Below are 18,232 nucleotides of genomic sequence, written 5' to 3'. Positions count from 1 at the left end.
CAGTGTGATTGCGGTTCTCATTCTTTTGTACACCAAACTTGAAAACAAACCAGCACTATTCTGTAAATATTTATTAGTTGCCAACTCTGACAGTCTGGAGAAACCAGACAACAATGAATAAACAGTTAGGTTAGGTTAGTCGACCAATTATAACTACCATCATACACATTGCTCTATTGCGAGGTAGTGGTTTCTACGGCATAACATGTTCTTCAAGACCTGGGGATGGACTCTATATATGTTTATGGTAAAATCCAATACTAACAAATCTCGGCTTACCCTGAGAATCCCTTTTGATCCTAATGTTGATACCTTGGTAAAGAATCCTGTGCACAACTCTTTGGGACATGACTTAAACCTATATCTCATACATGGGGCTAAAACTGGAGTTTCCTTCATATAGAAAAGATTACCCATCAATGGCAGTTGCCCACTCAAGGTTAATGTACAAAATAGTGAGCAGCAATTTTTTCTATGTCCATAACTCTATTACCAATTTGTTGTCACATATAATAACATACAGCTCATAACAATTACAAGATATTTTATGATTATTAATAATTATTTCGATGTAACATTGTCAATTCCTTAATTTGGAGCAACAGTTGTTTAAAATTCCTTATAATTACTTAGTCATCATAGCTGTTTTATTAATAACTTAGAGCTGTACACTAGCAAGCAATAAAATCGAATTCTATTCAATTCCAATAGCTTGGTGGCTTGTTTGCTTAAATTAAGTTTAACTTATCTAACAAGTCAAGGAGAGTCAAATTTATTGCTCACAAGTGTACTTAATAATTCAGCCTACGTAGTTAAAAAATTTTATACAAACTTGTACCAATTTAATTATTTGCATTGTCATAAAAACGGTGCAATTGCAATAGTTAAAAATGCGTTTGCGAGCATATAATTATATTAGTCAAGGAAAAAATATTGTTTCTTAGCCTAAGGTAGTTACAGTACAGGTAGTTATAATGTAATGAATGTTTTTTAAAAGCATAGAGAAATAGAAAATTGGTCTTTATGAGATTTTTTATTATTAATAATACGATAATAGTGAAGAATCAATGTTATTTTAGACCATATATGACTAAGGCCCATTAGTATGCCATTGCAAGTGTGCTACAAGTCGAAAAATACTAATAAGAAAATCAATTAAATAAATTTATTATCACTAAACGATTTAAATAAAATTTCGTAAATGTCGGTACCGATTCAACTTGCGTTTATTTTTAGCTTAGTTTACATTAATTTTCTGACAATTATTTATTTAAGAAAAAAACATTCAGAGTGTGCATGAAAAAAACTTTTTTGAATATTTTTGGTACATAATATTTAAATAATAATAAACGTCGTTAATTTAAAATTTTTATTTTCATTATTAACTTTTGTCATTGCTTGACAACTGAGGCCCAATTTCAATAGCAGCAAAAGTAAACCCAAGCAAGAAATCTGACATTTTTCTGTAATAAAAATAAGGATTACAATTTTGGAAAAAAACACCACCAATATTAAACTAATACTGTATTAGGTAATAACAGTATGCTGAATTAAGTTTTTTAGAGTTAGCTTTTCTAACTAGGTTTACTCCAATACAGATAGAAGAAACAGAAGAAAAATAGAAAAACAAAGACATAAGCAGAATATAAAAATATAGCAACAGGCAATCTTTGCATTGGGCAACATTGAGCTGCCTGTAGCTTATAAATCAGGTCAGCGAGCTATTTAACCTACAGTTTAGATCAGTTAGTACCTTGATCAGGTATTGTACAAGGCATTGTACCAGAATGCTAAATCGCACACCTCTTTCCGCATGTTTAAGGTATGGCCATAGGCTCTAACAGATATAATTTAACAACAATGAATCACTATTAATCTTACAGCAAATTAACATTATACAATATTTTATAGAAATGAGCATATTTCCAAAGCCAAGATACAAGTAGTCATGCAAATGTGCGTATAATGCAAGTATAAAGTTACAGAGAAAAGATGTTAGACATTATCAAACATTTATACAGGTAATAATACAACATAGCCCAAATCGGTGGGCATTTAAATTATGGTCCGAGAGTGTGTCAACAGTGTTGAGTGTATGTTTGCTAAATACAGCTGAAAGTTGAGATTAATCTTTCTTTGAAAGCTTCATTGAAAGCTTAATCTGCAAAATGGATTGTGGTGTGTTTGAGACCAAAAACCGAGTTTGTTATGGATCAGGGGACATTTGAAGCTTGAAATTAAATTTAATGAATATGCTATCAAATCGGTAGAAAATCCCTCACTAGGCACTCTGATTTTAACCTAAGCTAAGGGCTTTGTCTATTATAAGTTTGTATGTGAATGAGTAGAAATACAGATTACTCTAGATGAGTGATTTGAGACTTTTGGTATATCAAGATATTATTTTTAAAGTCTGTATTATCTTGATATTATTATCAAGACATTATTCTGCAGGATAATGTTCATGTTCTGCAGAATAATATGTTGATATAACAAAAGTTTAGAGTAATCTGTATAGTCGGGTTTTCTACTAATTCACATACAAACTTATAATAGACTAAGCCTTTAGCTTAGGTTAAAATCAGAGTGCCTAGTGAGGGATTTTCTACCTATTTGATAGCATCAAAGTTAACTACGGTTTGTATGGTATCGAAAAATGCCATCTAGTGACAATACTGTTGTCCGGTATTATACAAATCGCGCTTAAATTTCACGCAAATAGGTAGACGAAGAAAAAAAAATCGTATAAAATCTCATACTAGGCACACTCAAAAGTACTTTTTATTTGACACCACACCACAGACAGTGATTTTGCTAGATTATTGTTCCATATTCCAGAAAGATAGAGTAACCAACTGCCATCTTTAATTTAAGACCTCAAAATTGCTCACACCCTCTCTGATCATTATGTCATGTCTAGATGCCATTAGTAAATAACTCTTCTATATCATCCTATCCTAGTACATTTTTTAGGTCCAGTTTTTATAACTCTGGTGGTAATAATGTCTCAATATACAATATAATACTATTGACAAATTGAATAAATGTATCCTTGTTATATCTCAGTAATCAATAATCACATTAAGAGAAGAATTCTGTCGGTTCCGAAAATTTTTATATGCATTTTAAATTTATAAAATTCATAATTCCTTCAAGTGGGTAAAAACACTAATAAAAATTATAAAAACATTTAAGAGAAGCTAAGAAAGCCTGCTTCAACACACTTATTGCATTCTACATTGTGTATTACATAAAAAAAAATCCATATATTCTTAGGTGGATGGGACTGATACAATAATATCTTCCTTTTTTGCCATTAAGCTATATTACCAAAGCTTTTCAGGTTTCAAAACGTCCATAGATGATCTATACTGCTGTATGTATACTGAGTTACACATGCAAAAAAAAAAACATTAGCTATTAGTGTATTTGTATATATATATATCTAAGTACCAGCCTATGACAAAAACACGCTTGTTATGAAAGGTTGTAAAGTACACAAGCCCGTAAGTAGAAGAAGTGGTGTGTTATAGGCTAGAAGAAAATAGTGTAAAAGTAAATAGTATGTGTTTGTAATCATAGAGATATTTCTGGCTATTAAATACTGTAAAGACAGAGTAAAAAGTAACCTATAAACCTTACACAGTTATTGCAATCAACAGTGGTACATCTTTCCCGAAAACATATATCATCATCATCATATAAACCCATTAACGGCCCATTACAGGGCACGGGTCTCCTCCCACAATAAGAAGGGGTTAAGGCTGTAGTCCACCACGCTGGCCCAGTGCGGATTGGTGGACTCCACACACCTTTGAGAACATCATTTCTTCACGATGTTTTCCTTTACCGTTGGAGCAAGTGATATTTGAATTAATTAAAACGCACATAACTTAGAAAAGTTGGAGGTGCGTGCTGCGATTCGAACTTGGTCCCCGAAAGTAAAGCCGAGCTCCTACCCACTGGGCTTCTTCTTCTGTTCCTGGGCTTTTCCGCACTTGGTTGGTCTGGAACCGTCCGTTGTACGTATGGCTACTGATGCGGCTCCCCGCTGGATCACTCCAGCCAGTCGAGCTCCAGAAGACCCACTGGGCTATCACCGCTTACAATGCACTATCTTTAAATGTTTTTTGTGGGATGAGCCAGTGCCCTGTAGTGGACAGCTTACGGGTTGATATGATGATGTTGATGACGATGATAAGTTACGAAGTTGTATCTTCCCAAATTAGTTTTCATTTTACAAAATGTTTATCAACGCACAATCATAAATTTATCTACTTTACCAAATGTTAGACTGGTAGAAAATGCCTCCAGGTATTAAGTTTCGCCTATATACATGAATTTTTAAGTTATTATGTAGTAAAGTATTAAAACAAAAGAACAGAGCTTGTGTTAAAGCTCAAATTAGTTCACTATTGGTAGAACTGGCAGGATTAGTTACTCTAGCACAGACGCAATAAAGTCCAAATTACTTTGACGTTACATTTCGATACTAGAAAACGCAGCCACAATTTCGAGTGTGAACATTGTATACTTAAGGTATATAAAGACATGAATCGAGAGTTAAAGTGGAAGTTTCAATGCCTGAATTGATTATGGAAATTGATTCACTAATAACATCTAAAATGACATAACTTATTACACAAATAATATTGTCCTCTATTTATATTAAGAATATAGATTAGAAGTATCTCAAATAATCTCCTCATAATGTCATTATAAACAGCTTACGACTCGTTTGAATATCCATCGTTTTGAATCACTCTTGATTTGTTAATTCACTTTAAGATTTAAAAAATCACTTTTGTATTATCAAATCACTTAGGGATTTAATTCGCTTTGGATTCACTAAATCACTTTTGTGGGACACTTAAAACACTTTTCGGTTTTGATTTCACTTTAGCTGGGTACGTCGTCCAGGAACTCGACATACGTGAAGGGGAAGTGTCCCACTTTGCCGTTGAGCTCTCCCTCCCATTGTCCGTTGATGTTCATTTTTGTCACCTGGAATTGAAAAGTTTATTTAATGTATTATTGGATTAGTATATTGTGCAACAAGTGCGATAAGTGAACTTGAGCGAATGAACGCACTCGCTTCGCTCGTTTGTTCAACTGCTCTTATGCGATCGACAACATCGCACGGGTTGCAGATACTATTTTTTATTACAAATGCGGGGATATATGTAAGCACAAAATCCCAAGTCCCAACAATGAAAGAAATAAGAAGAATTTGAATGCCATAGAATAGCAGATTGTAGCACGGAACATGCTATGTATAATAAATGTCAATGTAAGTTTGTTAGTTACGCTTTCACGCAAAAACTTCTTTACCGATCCGCATGAAACTTTGTACACATACTCTTAGAAGTGTTAGAAATAATATTGGATACTTTTTATCCCGACATTAAGTTCGGTTCCTTTTTGGAGAGGGGATGAAAGTGTTTGACGATTTTACTCCATAACTCCGACAAATTATAACCGATTTGAATAATTATTTTTGTAGTATGTAACTATGTGTTTATGTTACCTTAATTATATCTCCCTCCTGTAGCTTGAGTGCTGTTTTGTCGTACGCGTTGGGTACTCGCGACTGTCGCACCCGCGCCATCGCAGGCAGTGTCCGCTGGAACATGACCAACGGTTGATATAAGCGCGCGCGCTAGTGTTCGTGTGTGCGTGTGCGTGCGTGGGTGTCTCTGACGTCGTGACCACGATCCGTGCAACTGGGTCGAAATCGTCGAGTCGTCGATTATCGTGGTATGCACCCGTTGCAGCGGTGATAGCCCACTGAGTAGGAGCTGGACTACGCTTTCGGGGGGGACGAGTTCTAATCCCAGCACGCACCTCTAACTTTTCTTAGTTATGCGCGTTTTAAGTAATTTAAATGTCACTTGATTTAAAGGTGAAGGAAAACATCGTGAGGAAACCTGCATGCCTGAGAGTACTCCATAATGTTCAAAAAGGTGTGTGGAGTCCACCAATCCGCACTGGGCCGGCTCGGTGGACTGCGGCCTTAACCCATTCTCATTGTGGGAGGAGACCCGTGCCCTGCAGTGGGCCGGTAATGGGTCGATACGATGTTCCCGTTGAACTATACTTAAAGAAATGTTGATTAGCCACGAAAAGTTTAATTTTAAAACTTTAGTTTACCATGTTAGTGAAAATGGTCACTAGGCGTTCTTAGTCTTACGTCACTCTTATCTGTTAAAGCAAGACATAGTTGTGTACTACATAAAAATGTAGCCTCGTTAGAACATGAGCTTCAGAGGAACAGCACAGACTCAAAGATACCTGCATGTTGGTGCCTTTCTGCGGCTGCTTGTTGCTGGGCGGACTGGGCGGGTCTCCCAGCTGGTTCATGGCCTCCGTCGCCGGGTACGGCACTCCCGACGGGTCCAGCAGCTGGGATTACAATAACAGACAAATTAATTAAAAAATCCAAACTCAAAAAAAGCTAATTTAAAATTCGAACTGTAACATTCTTTATATAAAGAATACCATTTTATAAGCAGTTTTCCAAACTCAAAACTGTAAAATTAAAACATAGACAAATTCAAATATTCTTTACTAGATGTTGCCGTCTGGGACATAAATAAATAAATATATTACGACAATACACACATCGCCATCTAGCCCCAAAGTAAGCGTAGCTTGTGTTTTGGGTACCAAGATGACTGATAAATATCTTTATGAATAGGTAACATACATAAATACTTATGATATACATATAAAGTAACAACACCCAGACACTGAAAAACGTTCATGTTCATCACAAACATTTTCCAGTTGTGGGAATCGAACCCGCGGCCTTGGACTCAGAAAGCAGGGTCGCTGCCCACTGCGCCAATCGGCCTTCTAAAGTAGCCTAAAGTGCATACCCTCTATGCACGCCACTGTAAAATCTCCAGTAAGAATGGTTAATACGTACGGGTAGGCTTTTTATAACTCTTACAATGCCTATCCTTAAGTTTTTTTTAACTCGTACTGGGGATTTTCTTCATTTTATATCGTCTGCATACCCTCTATGCACGCCACTGATAACTAGACTGATATGCAGTGGCGTGCACAGGGTTTTTGACCAGGTTATGCATAAAGTAGGAAGATGGCATAAAACTGAAAAATCCCACCACTCTATGAGTTATACAAAAATTTAAGGGCAGTGCTTTCGTGTATGTAAGAAGTGCACGCCACTGCTGATGTGATTCACTCACCCTCTGCACGTAGGGCACAGGTATGGAGCCCGTCTTGCCCTGCACGTTTCGCGCCGTCCACCACTGCTCCTCGTCTCGGTTGATCACCATCAACCTCTCGCCGCGTCGAAACGGAAGATCGTCCGCGTCCTGTTGAACCAACCGACATCATCATATAACGAACCTGATGGGAAAGTTTAGACATACTCCGAACTATAATAGGAGTATCGAACTATAGTAGTAGAAACGGACATAAATTAGTGATATCTGCATATCGTCTGAGAAAAGTACAGAAATCCTTTGTGGGGATGGGTATATGCTTTTATAACATGATACCGAAGGTTAGATCTACCTTTACCTAAGTTTAAACAATATATTAAAACACATTTAATAAATCGTGGTTACTACACGATTGATGAATTCCTAAACGACAAGGCTGCTTGGCCACTCCACTCTCATCTCTCACAAAACAGAAAAATTCTAAAGTTTGTTAAACTTTAAAATGATATTGGAAAAGAGCAATCTGCTGAGTTTCTTGCCGGCTCTTCTCAGTGGAATCTGCATTCCCAACCGGTGTTAGAGTCACTACAAACAGACTTGACGTTTCATAAGTGCTTATTAATTAGGCGTACTTGAAATAAATGAATTTTGAATTTTGAGTAGCTGGTATCGAGGTGTTCGACGGTCCACATGTCGGTGTTCGATTCCCACAACTGGAAAATGTTTGAGTGATGAACACGAATCTTTTTCAGTCCAATTCGTTCAGTTTCTATATCATAGATCTTCCAGAACGAACGTAAGTTTAGAATTAATTTCGCAATGTCTATTTTAAACGGCACGGGTTTTTATTTGTGTTGTTTACTCTAGGTTACTCTTTTAGACGGTAGCCAGCGATGTTTAGTCTATAGTCATGAGAGATAGTTTTGGCTGAAACATAATTGACTGTTACAAATTTCTCGCGCGGCCAAAATGCTGCAAAATGGCTTCACATGGGAAGTTCAATTTCCGAATCAGGACATTCTTTAACAGCACATGGTACAACTCTGAGTTACCTACTTACGTTTTTGCAATCAGTTTGGTTTTTTAAATGTTTGTAGTGGAATCCCTATCCCTACTAATCCATACTAATATTATAAATGTGAATGTAAGTTTGTTTGTTACGCTTTCACTCAAAAACTACTGAACCGATCCTCATGAAACTTTTTACACATATTCTTGTTAGTGTTAGAAGTAATATAGGATACTTTTTATCCCGACATTAAGCTCGGTTCCTTTGGGAGAGGGCACAAGTATTTGACGATTTTACACCATAACTCCGACAAATTATAGCAGATTTAAATAATAATTTTTCTACCAAAGAGGTTATAATATGTGTTTAATTTTGCCCAAACTGTGGTTGGAGATAGAGGACAGAACTCCTCAGCGGACAGCAGCAAACCCCTCATTTAAGGCTTAGCGATACTGAATACTTTAATTTTTTTAGATGTACAACTAAATTTAATGCCACATCCAAAAACAAAAACAAACGCAGACGAAGTCGCGGGCAACAGCTAGTTAAAAAATAAATTAAAAAAACCTGTGGGCGGGGTATGCCTCATTTGCCTATAGTTAGACCAAATTAAAAAAATTGTGTTATGCGTACTAAGATGACTGGAATATTTATATGAATTATATACATAAATACTTGTAATATGCCGTCAAAGCACTTTTGAAACGTTAAGTCTTTATGTTTGTGGACACTCCACCAACGGCTACCACACTCTTGAACATAGCGTAGCGGTCTTCACATCACTAAACTAGATGTCGCCAAGAAGATCCTGTATCGCGCTAACGAAGTGTTCACAAACATTGACCATATATACAACTTCCAAAGACGAATGGTCGGACCTCTGTGCCCGAGCACGATCACCCGCTCGGAGGAAGATCTTCCTATTGTTACGGTCGAGCGTATCACCATAGCTACCGTACTATATGCTATGCTGCTCGACTGCAGAAAAATCATGGCGGTAGTATCTACATTCCGAGATAAGTTCTAACAAATAGCGTGTTGTAGCGGCGATAGCCCCAGTGGGTAGGACTTCAATTTCGGGGTACCGAGTTCGAATCCCAGCACGCACCTCTAACCTTTCTAATTTATGCGTCTTTTAAGCAATTTAAATATAACTTGCTTCAAAGTTGCACGCCTAAGAGTTTTCCATGTTCTCAAAGGTGTGCGGAGTCCACCAATGTAAAGTGTAAAGTCAAAGTCAAATATTTCTTTATTCAAATAGGCACATAGATGGCACTTTTGATGCGTACATTACATGTAAAATAAGACATTAAAAAATAAAAAAAACGCCGCCCTTGTACAACTATTTTCAATGCTAAGATAAAGTAGCTATTACGTTACGCTTCGCAACAAATTACATTCGAATGAATCCAAGCGCACAAATCATTTAAATGGATAGGTAGGTTAGTATTACTCCTGCGATCATGGCGGAAGCCCTCGAATAGCGAACCGAAATAGATGGTAACTATGGCACTGGTTTCTGCTATAGTTATGACTAAAACTTTAATCACCACATACCCGTTTTATAAATAAAACGGGAAAAAAAACCTAACCCAGTTATAATATATGTCACGTAGTGGGCTACATGACGTAAATAACCATACGTCTCTAGAAATTCTCTGACATATTTGCGAATGTTGTGGTAAAGTGGTCGCTGCCCACTGCGCCAATCGGCCTTCAATTTTCTAGTCATTTTGCTAGATTGTCGGCAATGGATAGAATTCCGTAAAATGATGTTGGATAAGACCAAGCTGCTAAGTTTATTGCCGGCTTCTTCTCCGTCGAATCTGCCGCCGAACCGGTGGTAGAGTCACTACAGACAGACTGACCGGACGTTTCAAAAGTGCTTATGCTACAATTTTGATGATTCCTTTTCGGCGTTTTGGAAACAGGCCACTCCGCTCTCGTCTCTCACAAGATAGAAACATTCTAAAGATTGTTAAACCATACATTGATTTTGGATAAGACCAATCTGCTCAGTTTCTTGCCGGCTTCATCTCGGTGGAATCTGCCTTCCGAACCGGCGGTAGAGTCACTACAGACAGACTGACTGACTGGACGTTTCAAAAGTACTTATGCTACAAGTTTGACGATTCCTTTTCGGCGTTTTGGAAACAGGCCACTCCGCTCTCGTCTCTCACAAGATAGAAAAATTCTAAAGATTGTTAAACCATAAAATGATATTGGATAAGACCAATCTGCTGAGTTCCTTGCCGGCTTCTTCTCGGTGGAATCTGCCTTCCGAACTGGTGGTAGACTCACTACAAACAAACTGACTTGATGTTTCTAAATAATTCGGATATTTGTCCATATCGTGCTATTAAAACAATGTAGTTAAACCTATGTTAGTACTTAACAAATAAAAATAACCTTATTCTATACACAAAATTCCTTATAGTCTAACTGAGCCCCCCCTATAGCGCGTGTGCACACCATCCCAGCACCCCCAGAGAGAGCTGCCCAGCCTGCATGCACGTGTACTGAGGAGGGCGTTGGTGCTGCTCTATAGCCTGCTCATCATTGACGCAGCACGCTTGCGGATGATCGCGTAGGAATCATCTACCCGCGCATCCGCAAACATCTCTGACGCGCTGCAGCGTCGTGGCTTCTTCAACACCGCCCTTAGCAACCCTTGTTGTACTGAACTCGCAGGGCGCTGTATGTTCGCTGCGTACAGTGTGTCCACAGATGCACTTGGCCCACTTGAAATAAATGAATTTTGAATTTCTTTGAATGTTGGTGGATACTCACACTGCCATCGAAGTCGAACTTGGCGACGACGACCTCTAGCACGTGGAACGGCTGCGGCGGGGCGGCGGGCGCCGACTTGGCGCGGGCCTGCGGCAACGGTCGCACCAGCGCCGTGGTGTCGAGGTAGTGCAGGCGGTAGAACGACAGCAGCGCCGGCATGTCCGCGAACAGCTGGTTGCCGATGCGGTACCGCGTGCTGCCGTCCGCCGACACCACGCGGTTGATGATGTAGTGTGACACGCGGTCCTCCCTGCGGGCAACAACGATGAATGGGATGTCGATGAATTCGCTTGAATGAAAAAGACAAGGCAACGCCTAAGTGAGTGACGCATAATCAATGAAGATTTACCTTTCACCAATCGATTTTCACTAGGTGACCTTATAATCTAACTTGTCTATGTTTCTTGCCACAAGGTGTGGTATTTTGTTTTTTTTTGGTTTATAATATTTTTTATTTTTCGTATGGGTTTCATTTTTTTCATCTGTCAAGTGTTAGTTTACAAGTCCCCTTAACTTTGCGATCTGCCGAATCGGTGTCGTAACTTGAGACGGGGCCTGATGCTGTTAGACATGACACAATATTTCGTGAAACGTATTTTTTCTCTAGGAATCACTTAAATCACTAGACATCCGAGGTTCGAGTGTGTTTGTGTGTGTTTGTGGTGTGTGTGTGTGGTTTCGGAGTAGTTTTTCTGTACAATTCCATTGCTGCCGTTCAGGGGTCACAAAGTAACATAGGTAAACACATAAAAATTCGTACGCTAACAAAGTCACGGGCAACAACTACATATTAAGAAAAATTTACTGTTTAATAAGCATATCCGAGATTGCTTACAGCAATAAGGCCGCCTTTGCATGTCTACATTGTTTACTGTATACTCCTTAATGTTTCTTTTCCTGTGTGTTTACGTGAAGTAAAGTGTTTTTTCTTTTTCTTCACATCCGTGCGTGTATGTCGTACCGCGTCGCGTCGAATTTATGACGCGACGCGGATGGAGACGGGAAGAGTAACACCACGAAATATTAACTTTAAACTTAATGTAGATAATAAAGCCTTAACAACAGATTTCGAGGTGGCTACTGCTTTCGAAACCTTCTTTACCAACATTCCCGTCTCCACAACAGAATCATTAAACTCTTCACCAGATATGGCTCTCTCTCTATTAAAGGAAAATGTGCCTGAGTGTAACCATTCTTTTAAATTCACACATGTTAGTGGCTCTGACGTTATTAAAGCCTTTAAATTATTAATTAATAAAAAACAAATGATCTGTGGGGCATTTCCGTAAACGTTGTCAAATCATTAATTGATATTGTTGCACCCGATTTAGCCTTAATATTTAATAATTGTATAGATTGTGGTGTGTTTCCTGACTTAATGAAACTTAGTAAAATAGTTCCATTGTTTAAATCGGGTAGTACTTCTGACCCCACTAACTTTAGACCAGTATCCGTACTACCCACTTTCAGTAAAATCTTTGAAAAACTCATTTTAAATCAATTACTTTACCATTTTCATAAGTATAATTTACTTCATATTAAGCAATTTGGTTTCACACGGGGTCGCTCAACAATCGACGCAGGTGTTGAGCTAATACAAAACATATTTGAAGCCTGGGAGGAGTCACGTGATGCACTTGGTGTGTTCTGTGACTTATCTAAGGCGTTTGATTGTGTTCAACACGAAACGTTAGTTAGGAAACTACACCACTATGGAATTCAGGGTGTAGCTCTAGACTTAATGAGTAACTATCTACGCGATAGAATTCAGAAAGTCGACGTGAATGGAAAACGGTCTAATGGATCAGTTATGAAAATAGGTGTCCCACAGGGGTCTATATTAGGACCATTTCTGTTCCTTATTTACATTAATGACCTTCCTTACCTTGCCAAGGATAAACACGGGATAGTTCTGTTTGCCGATGATACATCACTGACTTTTAAAATAAATCGACGTGAACTAGCTTTTGACGACGTAAACAACTCTCTCGCTAAAGTGGTACAGTGGTTTGAAGCTAATAATTTGGTTCTTAACGGAAAAAAAACCAAGTGTATAAAATTCACTTTACCTAATGTTAAACACGTGAAAACCACTGTACTACTTAATAATGAGGAACTGAAACTGGAGGATACGACAGTTTTTCTAGGAATAACGTTAGATTCTAAACTTCAATGGGGCCCTCATGTAAATAATTTATCGAACAGGCTTAGTTCTGCTGCCTATGCGGTAAAGAAGATACGCCATATGACCGACGTAGAAACTGCGAGACTGGTATATTTTAGTTACTTTCACAGCATTATGTCATATGGAATTTTACTTTGGGGTAATGCTGCTGATATTAGCACTACTTTCGTGCTGCAGAAGAGGGCTGTTCGTTCTATCTACAAAATGGGTCCGAGAGAGTCATTGAGAGATAAATTTAAAGATTTTAAAATAATGACAGTGTATAGTCAGTACATATTTGAAAATTTAATGTACGTTCATAAAAACATTTCTAAATTTAAGAAAAAATGTGACTGCAATAATTTAAACATTAGAAGTAAGAATAAACTTACAGTGCAATATACTAGGTTACATAAAATTCATAATTCGTTTAAAGGAAATTGCATACAATTCTACAATAAACTACCAATTGTCATCTTGGAGATGTCTCTTAAAAAGTTCAAAGTTTGTATTAAACGTAAGCTTATAGAAAAGTCCTATTATAGTATAAAGGACTACGTAAACGATAAAAAAGCTTGGGTGTAAATTATTGCTCTAACCAGGTTGCTCTTCTAATAATTTAAAATGACATTGTGAGATGGTGATAACAAAAAAAAAAAAAAAAAACACCCGGCTAAGTTTGTTGTGGGCTTCTTACCAGGACGCGTTTGGAACCCTCGTAGCTTTAGTTTTAAGTTTACGAATGTGGTTATCGCCATCATCTCACTACCGTGTGGTTCTTATGTACGCATCAATAGTGCCACCTGTGGGCCTACTTGAATAAAGATATTTTTGACTTTGACTTTTGACTTTATGAGGGTTCAAAACTAGTCAGACAATCTCTGACAAAAATTCAGGAGAGTTCGGCCGTCTACTAAACAGTGAATATGAGAGAGTTAAAATCCTAAACTAAACAGTGAATATGAGAGAGTTAAAATCCTAAACTAGTAAGGACTTACCTGACACAAAGCACATAATCCCCGTGTATAGTTTTAGAGTCCCTCACAAGGAATACTCCCCGTTCAGTCTCATTTAAAAGGAGCTCTGTGGCCTCCACCCGCGACAGTCCACCGAAGTACCAGCTGTAACAAAATTAAACAGTAGTTTAAATAAGACTGGCGAGTCGGCAGCGACCCTGCTTTCTGAGTCCGAGGCCGTGGGTTCGATTCCCATAACTGGAAAATGTTTGTGTAATGAACATGATTGTTTTTCAATTTCTGGGTGTTTATCTGTATATTATAAGTATTTATGTGTATTTCATTCATAAAAAAATATTCAACAGCAATCTTAGTACCCATAACTCATTACACAGGTATGCTTACTTTGGGGCTAGATAGCGATGTGTGTATTGTCGTAGTATATTTATTTATTCGCACCCTAGATGTATGTGCTTAAAATAAAAGTTTCTTGTGAGACATCATCATCCAAATGTTGTCCTTTTCCTAAGGTTGCCTCACAGAGATTTCTACTAAGCGTTATGACCACCTTTTGTATACTGCTTTTGTCTGTTTTATTTATTCTTCTTCTGTTTTTTTTTTCTTGTAGTGTTAAAAAAGAGATTATAAATAAAATCATCATTATCAATCCACTATAGGCAGAAAATCCCATATCAAAATGGTTTAGACCATATTTATCACACTGGCCTTATTTATTTATTACTCTTTATTGATAACTCTTAGGCAAGCAGTTTTTCTCACAACTATTTTCTCCATCATTAAAGCAACTAATATTTTATATGACATAATTCAAAAATGTTGGAGAATGATGTCTTTCCCATTCGGCTACCAACACTTATGACATACATATTTCATTCTTATAAAGATAGTTATGAATCGTATTATATAGTCATCAATGGCAAATCAAAATTATAGCACAAAATTGTAGAGTATGAGCAAGATTGTTTAGATGAAATTCTGAATAATTCATAAAAATAATGGTCATGATTCAATTGTGCTCAAATCTCTAAAATAAACTAGTAAAGAAAAAGTCTTTTAATACTGCTAATCTTTTCTGCAACACAGCACTACTTTAAGAGCTGTCAATTTAGAGGTAAGAGATTTGTATACAAAAAATAACGGTCATGATTCAATTGTGCTCAAATCTCTAAACTAAACTAGTAAAGAAAAAGTCTAACCTTTTCTGCAACGCAGCACTACTTTAAGAGCTGTCCATTTAGAGGTAAGAGATTTGTGTACAAAAAATAATGGTCATGATTCAATTGTGCTCAAATATCTAAACTAAACTAGTAAAGAAAAAGTCTTTTAATACTACTAATCTTTTCTGCAACACAGCACTACTTTAAGAGCTGTCAATTTAGAGGTAAGAGATTTGTGAACAATACACCATCATTATCTAGTCCTATATAATTAATTGGATGTTTGGTTGGTGGTTTCTCTCTAATATGTTAATTAGATATAATTCAATATTATGGACATCAAAGTTTGTTTGGTTCTTCACACAGCACATGGGTCGAGAGCTAATATTAATGACAGTTTTGGTCATGTGGTTTTCAGGGGGATTTGTGATTTAATATATTTTTTAATAAACACACATAGCAATGTAGCCCCAAAGTAAGTGTAGCTTGTGATAAGGGTGCTAAGATAGCTGATGAATATATTTATGAATATAATACACATAAATACTTATAATATACAGATAGTCCCTGAAAAACATTCATATTCATCACACAAGCATTATTGGCCTAAATTAAAGACATTAAACATTCTATTAATGAGGGGTTTTTTTTTAAGTAATAATAAATACTAAAAATTATCTAACAAAATTTATTGCCCATCCAATTCTTATTTACAAAACACAACACTGTTGTATCCAAGTTATTAACTTATTATGGCTTTATTATTATATTATGGCATGGCCTTATTATTTTATTATGGCTTTTTAAACTGGCAGTTAACCTGTCTTAAGAAAATAGGGCAGTAATAAAACTGCTCATAAACCTAATATGAATTGGTTTTACTGGCATTATGCAAAACTTGGCAACACTGACAGCTTGGCTGAGTCTAAACCTCACTTTGAAAGATTATGATGGCATGCTGATGTATATATGTACAAAAAGGCACTGCCTATCCTGTTAATTGATCTTACATTTGTGGGTAAACAAATTTTTAAGACTAAAGGACATGGACAAAATTTGCCCCAGGCTGCACAATCATATGAGCATATTAAAAAATGTAATTATAATACCCAATGAATTTTAAAACAAGTATTTTTGTTTATGCCAATCACTGTAGAAATATTGAAAAAAGAAGAATTTCTTAATCGTGTGATCTTTGTTGAATAAACAGACACCATTATGATATTTTTATTGCAGATGAAAATACATTATTTTAATGTTGCCAGTCAATAATGTCAGTAATTAAATATGTAAATAAACTGGTCTAAGGTTTTAACCATTAAATTCATAGAGTAAAGTACATCAGTATAAAAGTTGTTTTTATCTAAAACAAAATATGTAAAAATAACTCTTTAATGATATAGATTTCCTCGCTGGGCATTTTGGAGCATAACTTACAATTTTCTGTCTACAAAGAATTATCGGGATTGTTTGTTACAATTGTCGGACCCTTGTATTTTTTTGTTAATAAAATTAAAAATTAATATTTTTATTTATATTATTAATACAAAAGTTTAAATTGATGGATGCTTATTACTCAAACACCAGAGTGGGTGAACAGATCTGGGTGAAATTTAGCACAGAGATATTGTTTGTAGTATTTATGGTATTTTCTATTATCTATTTGTGAAGTTTTTTTTTTCACTCATTTGCCCACAACACAGCTAGCATGGGACATGAGGGTTTTTTCTCCACAGGGAAACAACAATCTTCTCCCATGGTTTTATCTACTCCCTAAGTATGGAAATAATATCTAAATACTATATGAGACAGAAGACCAGTGTCCAGCAGCAGGACACTATAAGGTTTATAACTAATGAATAGATGAATATTCTAAAACAGAAGAGTTTGTATGTTTGACCATACATTGAGGAAAGTTAAAATCCTAATATTTCCTTTTCCTGTATTTTAGAGCAGGTGTTTCTGTTGGTTATAAATAAATACTATCGTAAAGTTTATTTTTTTACTTCGAAAACCATAATAAATTGCAATTTTCGTAAAGAGCTTCGCAACTATTTTTGCAATCCTAGTTGCTAGATGCCTGGGATTCTTATAAGACCATGATTTCCAAGCTAATGCACATTTTTTTTACCTGGACATGTCATTTTCATCGAACGTTGCTCCGATGGTAGAGTTCGCCATCCCGCCGTTTAAAATCACGCCTAAACGATCACAATTCATCGACGATACATAACGATACCACCGGAAATGGACTTCAGTAATTCACACTCCCGCTATCACAGAATACACTTATCCCAGATTCATACGCTGTCGGCACATCGCCCGCAAACGTTCCCGCAAATTCCCCGAACAATCCATTAACAATTTAATAACTGCTATCAGAAATAATTACGAATTGTCCACTGGCTTACAAACTCGCCAGTGTCATCAATTCACAAACTTTATATTGACATCGAAACACATGTTTCGGGAGCGTTTCGCGTAGATACACCGTTCGCAAACAACCGCACCTTTTTCACTAAACTTTGGGGCGCGTTATGTGAAATAAAACTATAATTAGACCAAATTATAAATAATGTTCCACGGATCACACACGCGAAGTTGCGGGCAATGGGACGGGGCGTAGACAAAAAGTAGATTTTTTTATTATTTTGACGCATAATTTTCAAAATGGTTTGTTGTCTATGCCCGAGTTGAATGGATTTCCAAGTGACTATTTAGATGGCAATACTGAACTTAAACTGTCAGATTTAAGCTTCCAACAAACGAGCAAATTAGATACAAACACGACGCGACCGGACCCTAGAATATTTATTCTAGTTGGTCTCAAATTATTGTAATGCTCCTATTTGTAAACTTTGAAGGTTTATTAATTGTCATAGATATTTTGAAGACCTTGAATGCACGTATATCGTAGTCATTTACCAAATGATGCCAGGTTTGAT

At 36.6% G+C, this 18,232-nt stretch overlaps 1 protein-coding gene across 1 annotated transcript; it reads right to left on the bottom strand.

The window, feature by feature from the left end:
* Positions 1–4,141: 4,141 nt before the first annotated feature.
* LOC120634632 (adapter molecule Crk) lies at positions 4,142–17,887 on the bottom strand. Its single transcript, XM_039905365.1, has 7 exons — positions 17,419–17,887; positions 14,152–14,274; positions 10,990–11,239; positions 7,212–7,340; positions 6,292–6,402; positions 5,528–5,623; positions 4,142–5,004 (listed from the first exon to the last, which is right to left on the bottom strand). The coding sequence occupies exons 1-7, from the start codon at positions 17,505–17,507 to the stop codon at positions 4,900–4,902; spliced, it is 903 nt and encodes a 300-aa protein (XP_039761299.1). The 5' UTR covers positions 17,508–17,887; the 3' UTR covers positions 4,142–4,899.
* Between the last annotated feature and the right edge of the window lie 345 nt (positions 17,888–18,232).

Source organism: Pararge aegeria, chromosome 24 (genome assembly GCF_905163445.1).
Source record: "Pararge aegeria chromosome 24, ilParAegt1.1, whole genome shotgun sequence".
NCBI lineage: Eukaryota > Metazoa > Arthropoda > Insecta > Lepidoptera > Nymphalidae > Pararge > Pararge aegeria.
The sequence above is the reverse complement of the archived record's forward strand: the minus strand, read 5'-3'. Positions and strand labels throughout refer to the sequence as shown.

Bases quoted from the DNA above. Each gene is read 5' to 3' on its own strand.
- LOC120634632 (XM_039905365.1), bottom strand. From the start codon at position 17,507: ATGAATTGTGATCGTTTAGGCGTGATTTTAAACGGCGGGATGGCGAAC. The intron at 7,341-10,989 runs GTGAGTATCCAC...TTGGTTCAACAG, and splicing joins AGTTCGACTTCGATGGCAGT to GACGCGGACGATCTTCCGTT. The intron at 6,403-7,211 runs GTGAGTGAATCA...TTGTAATCCCAG, and splicing joins CTGTGCCCTACGTGCAGAGG to CTGCTGGACCCGTCGGGAGT.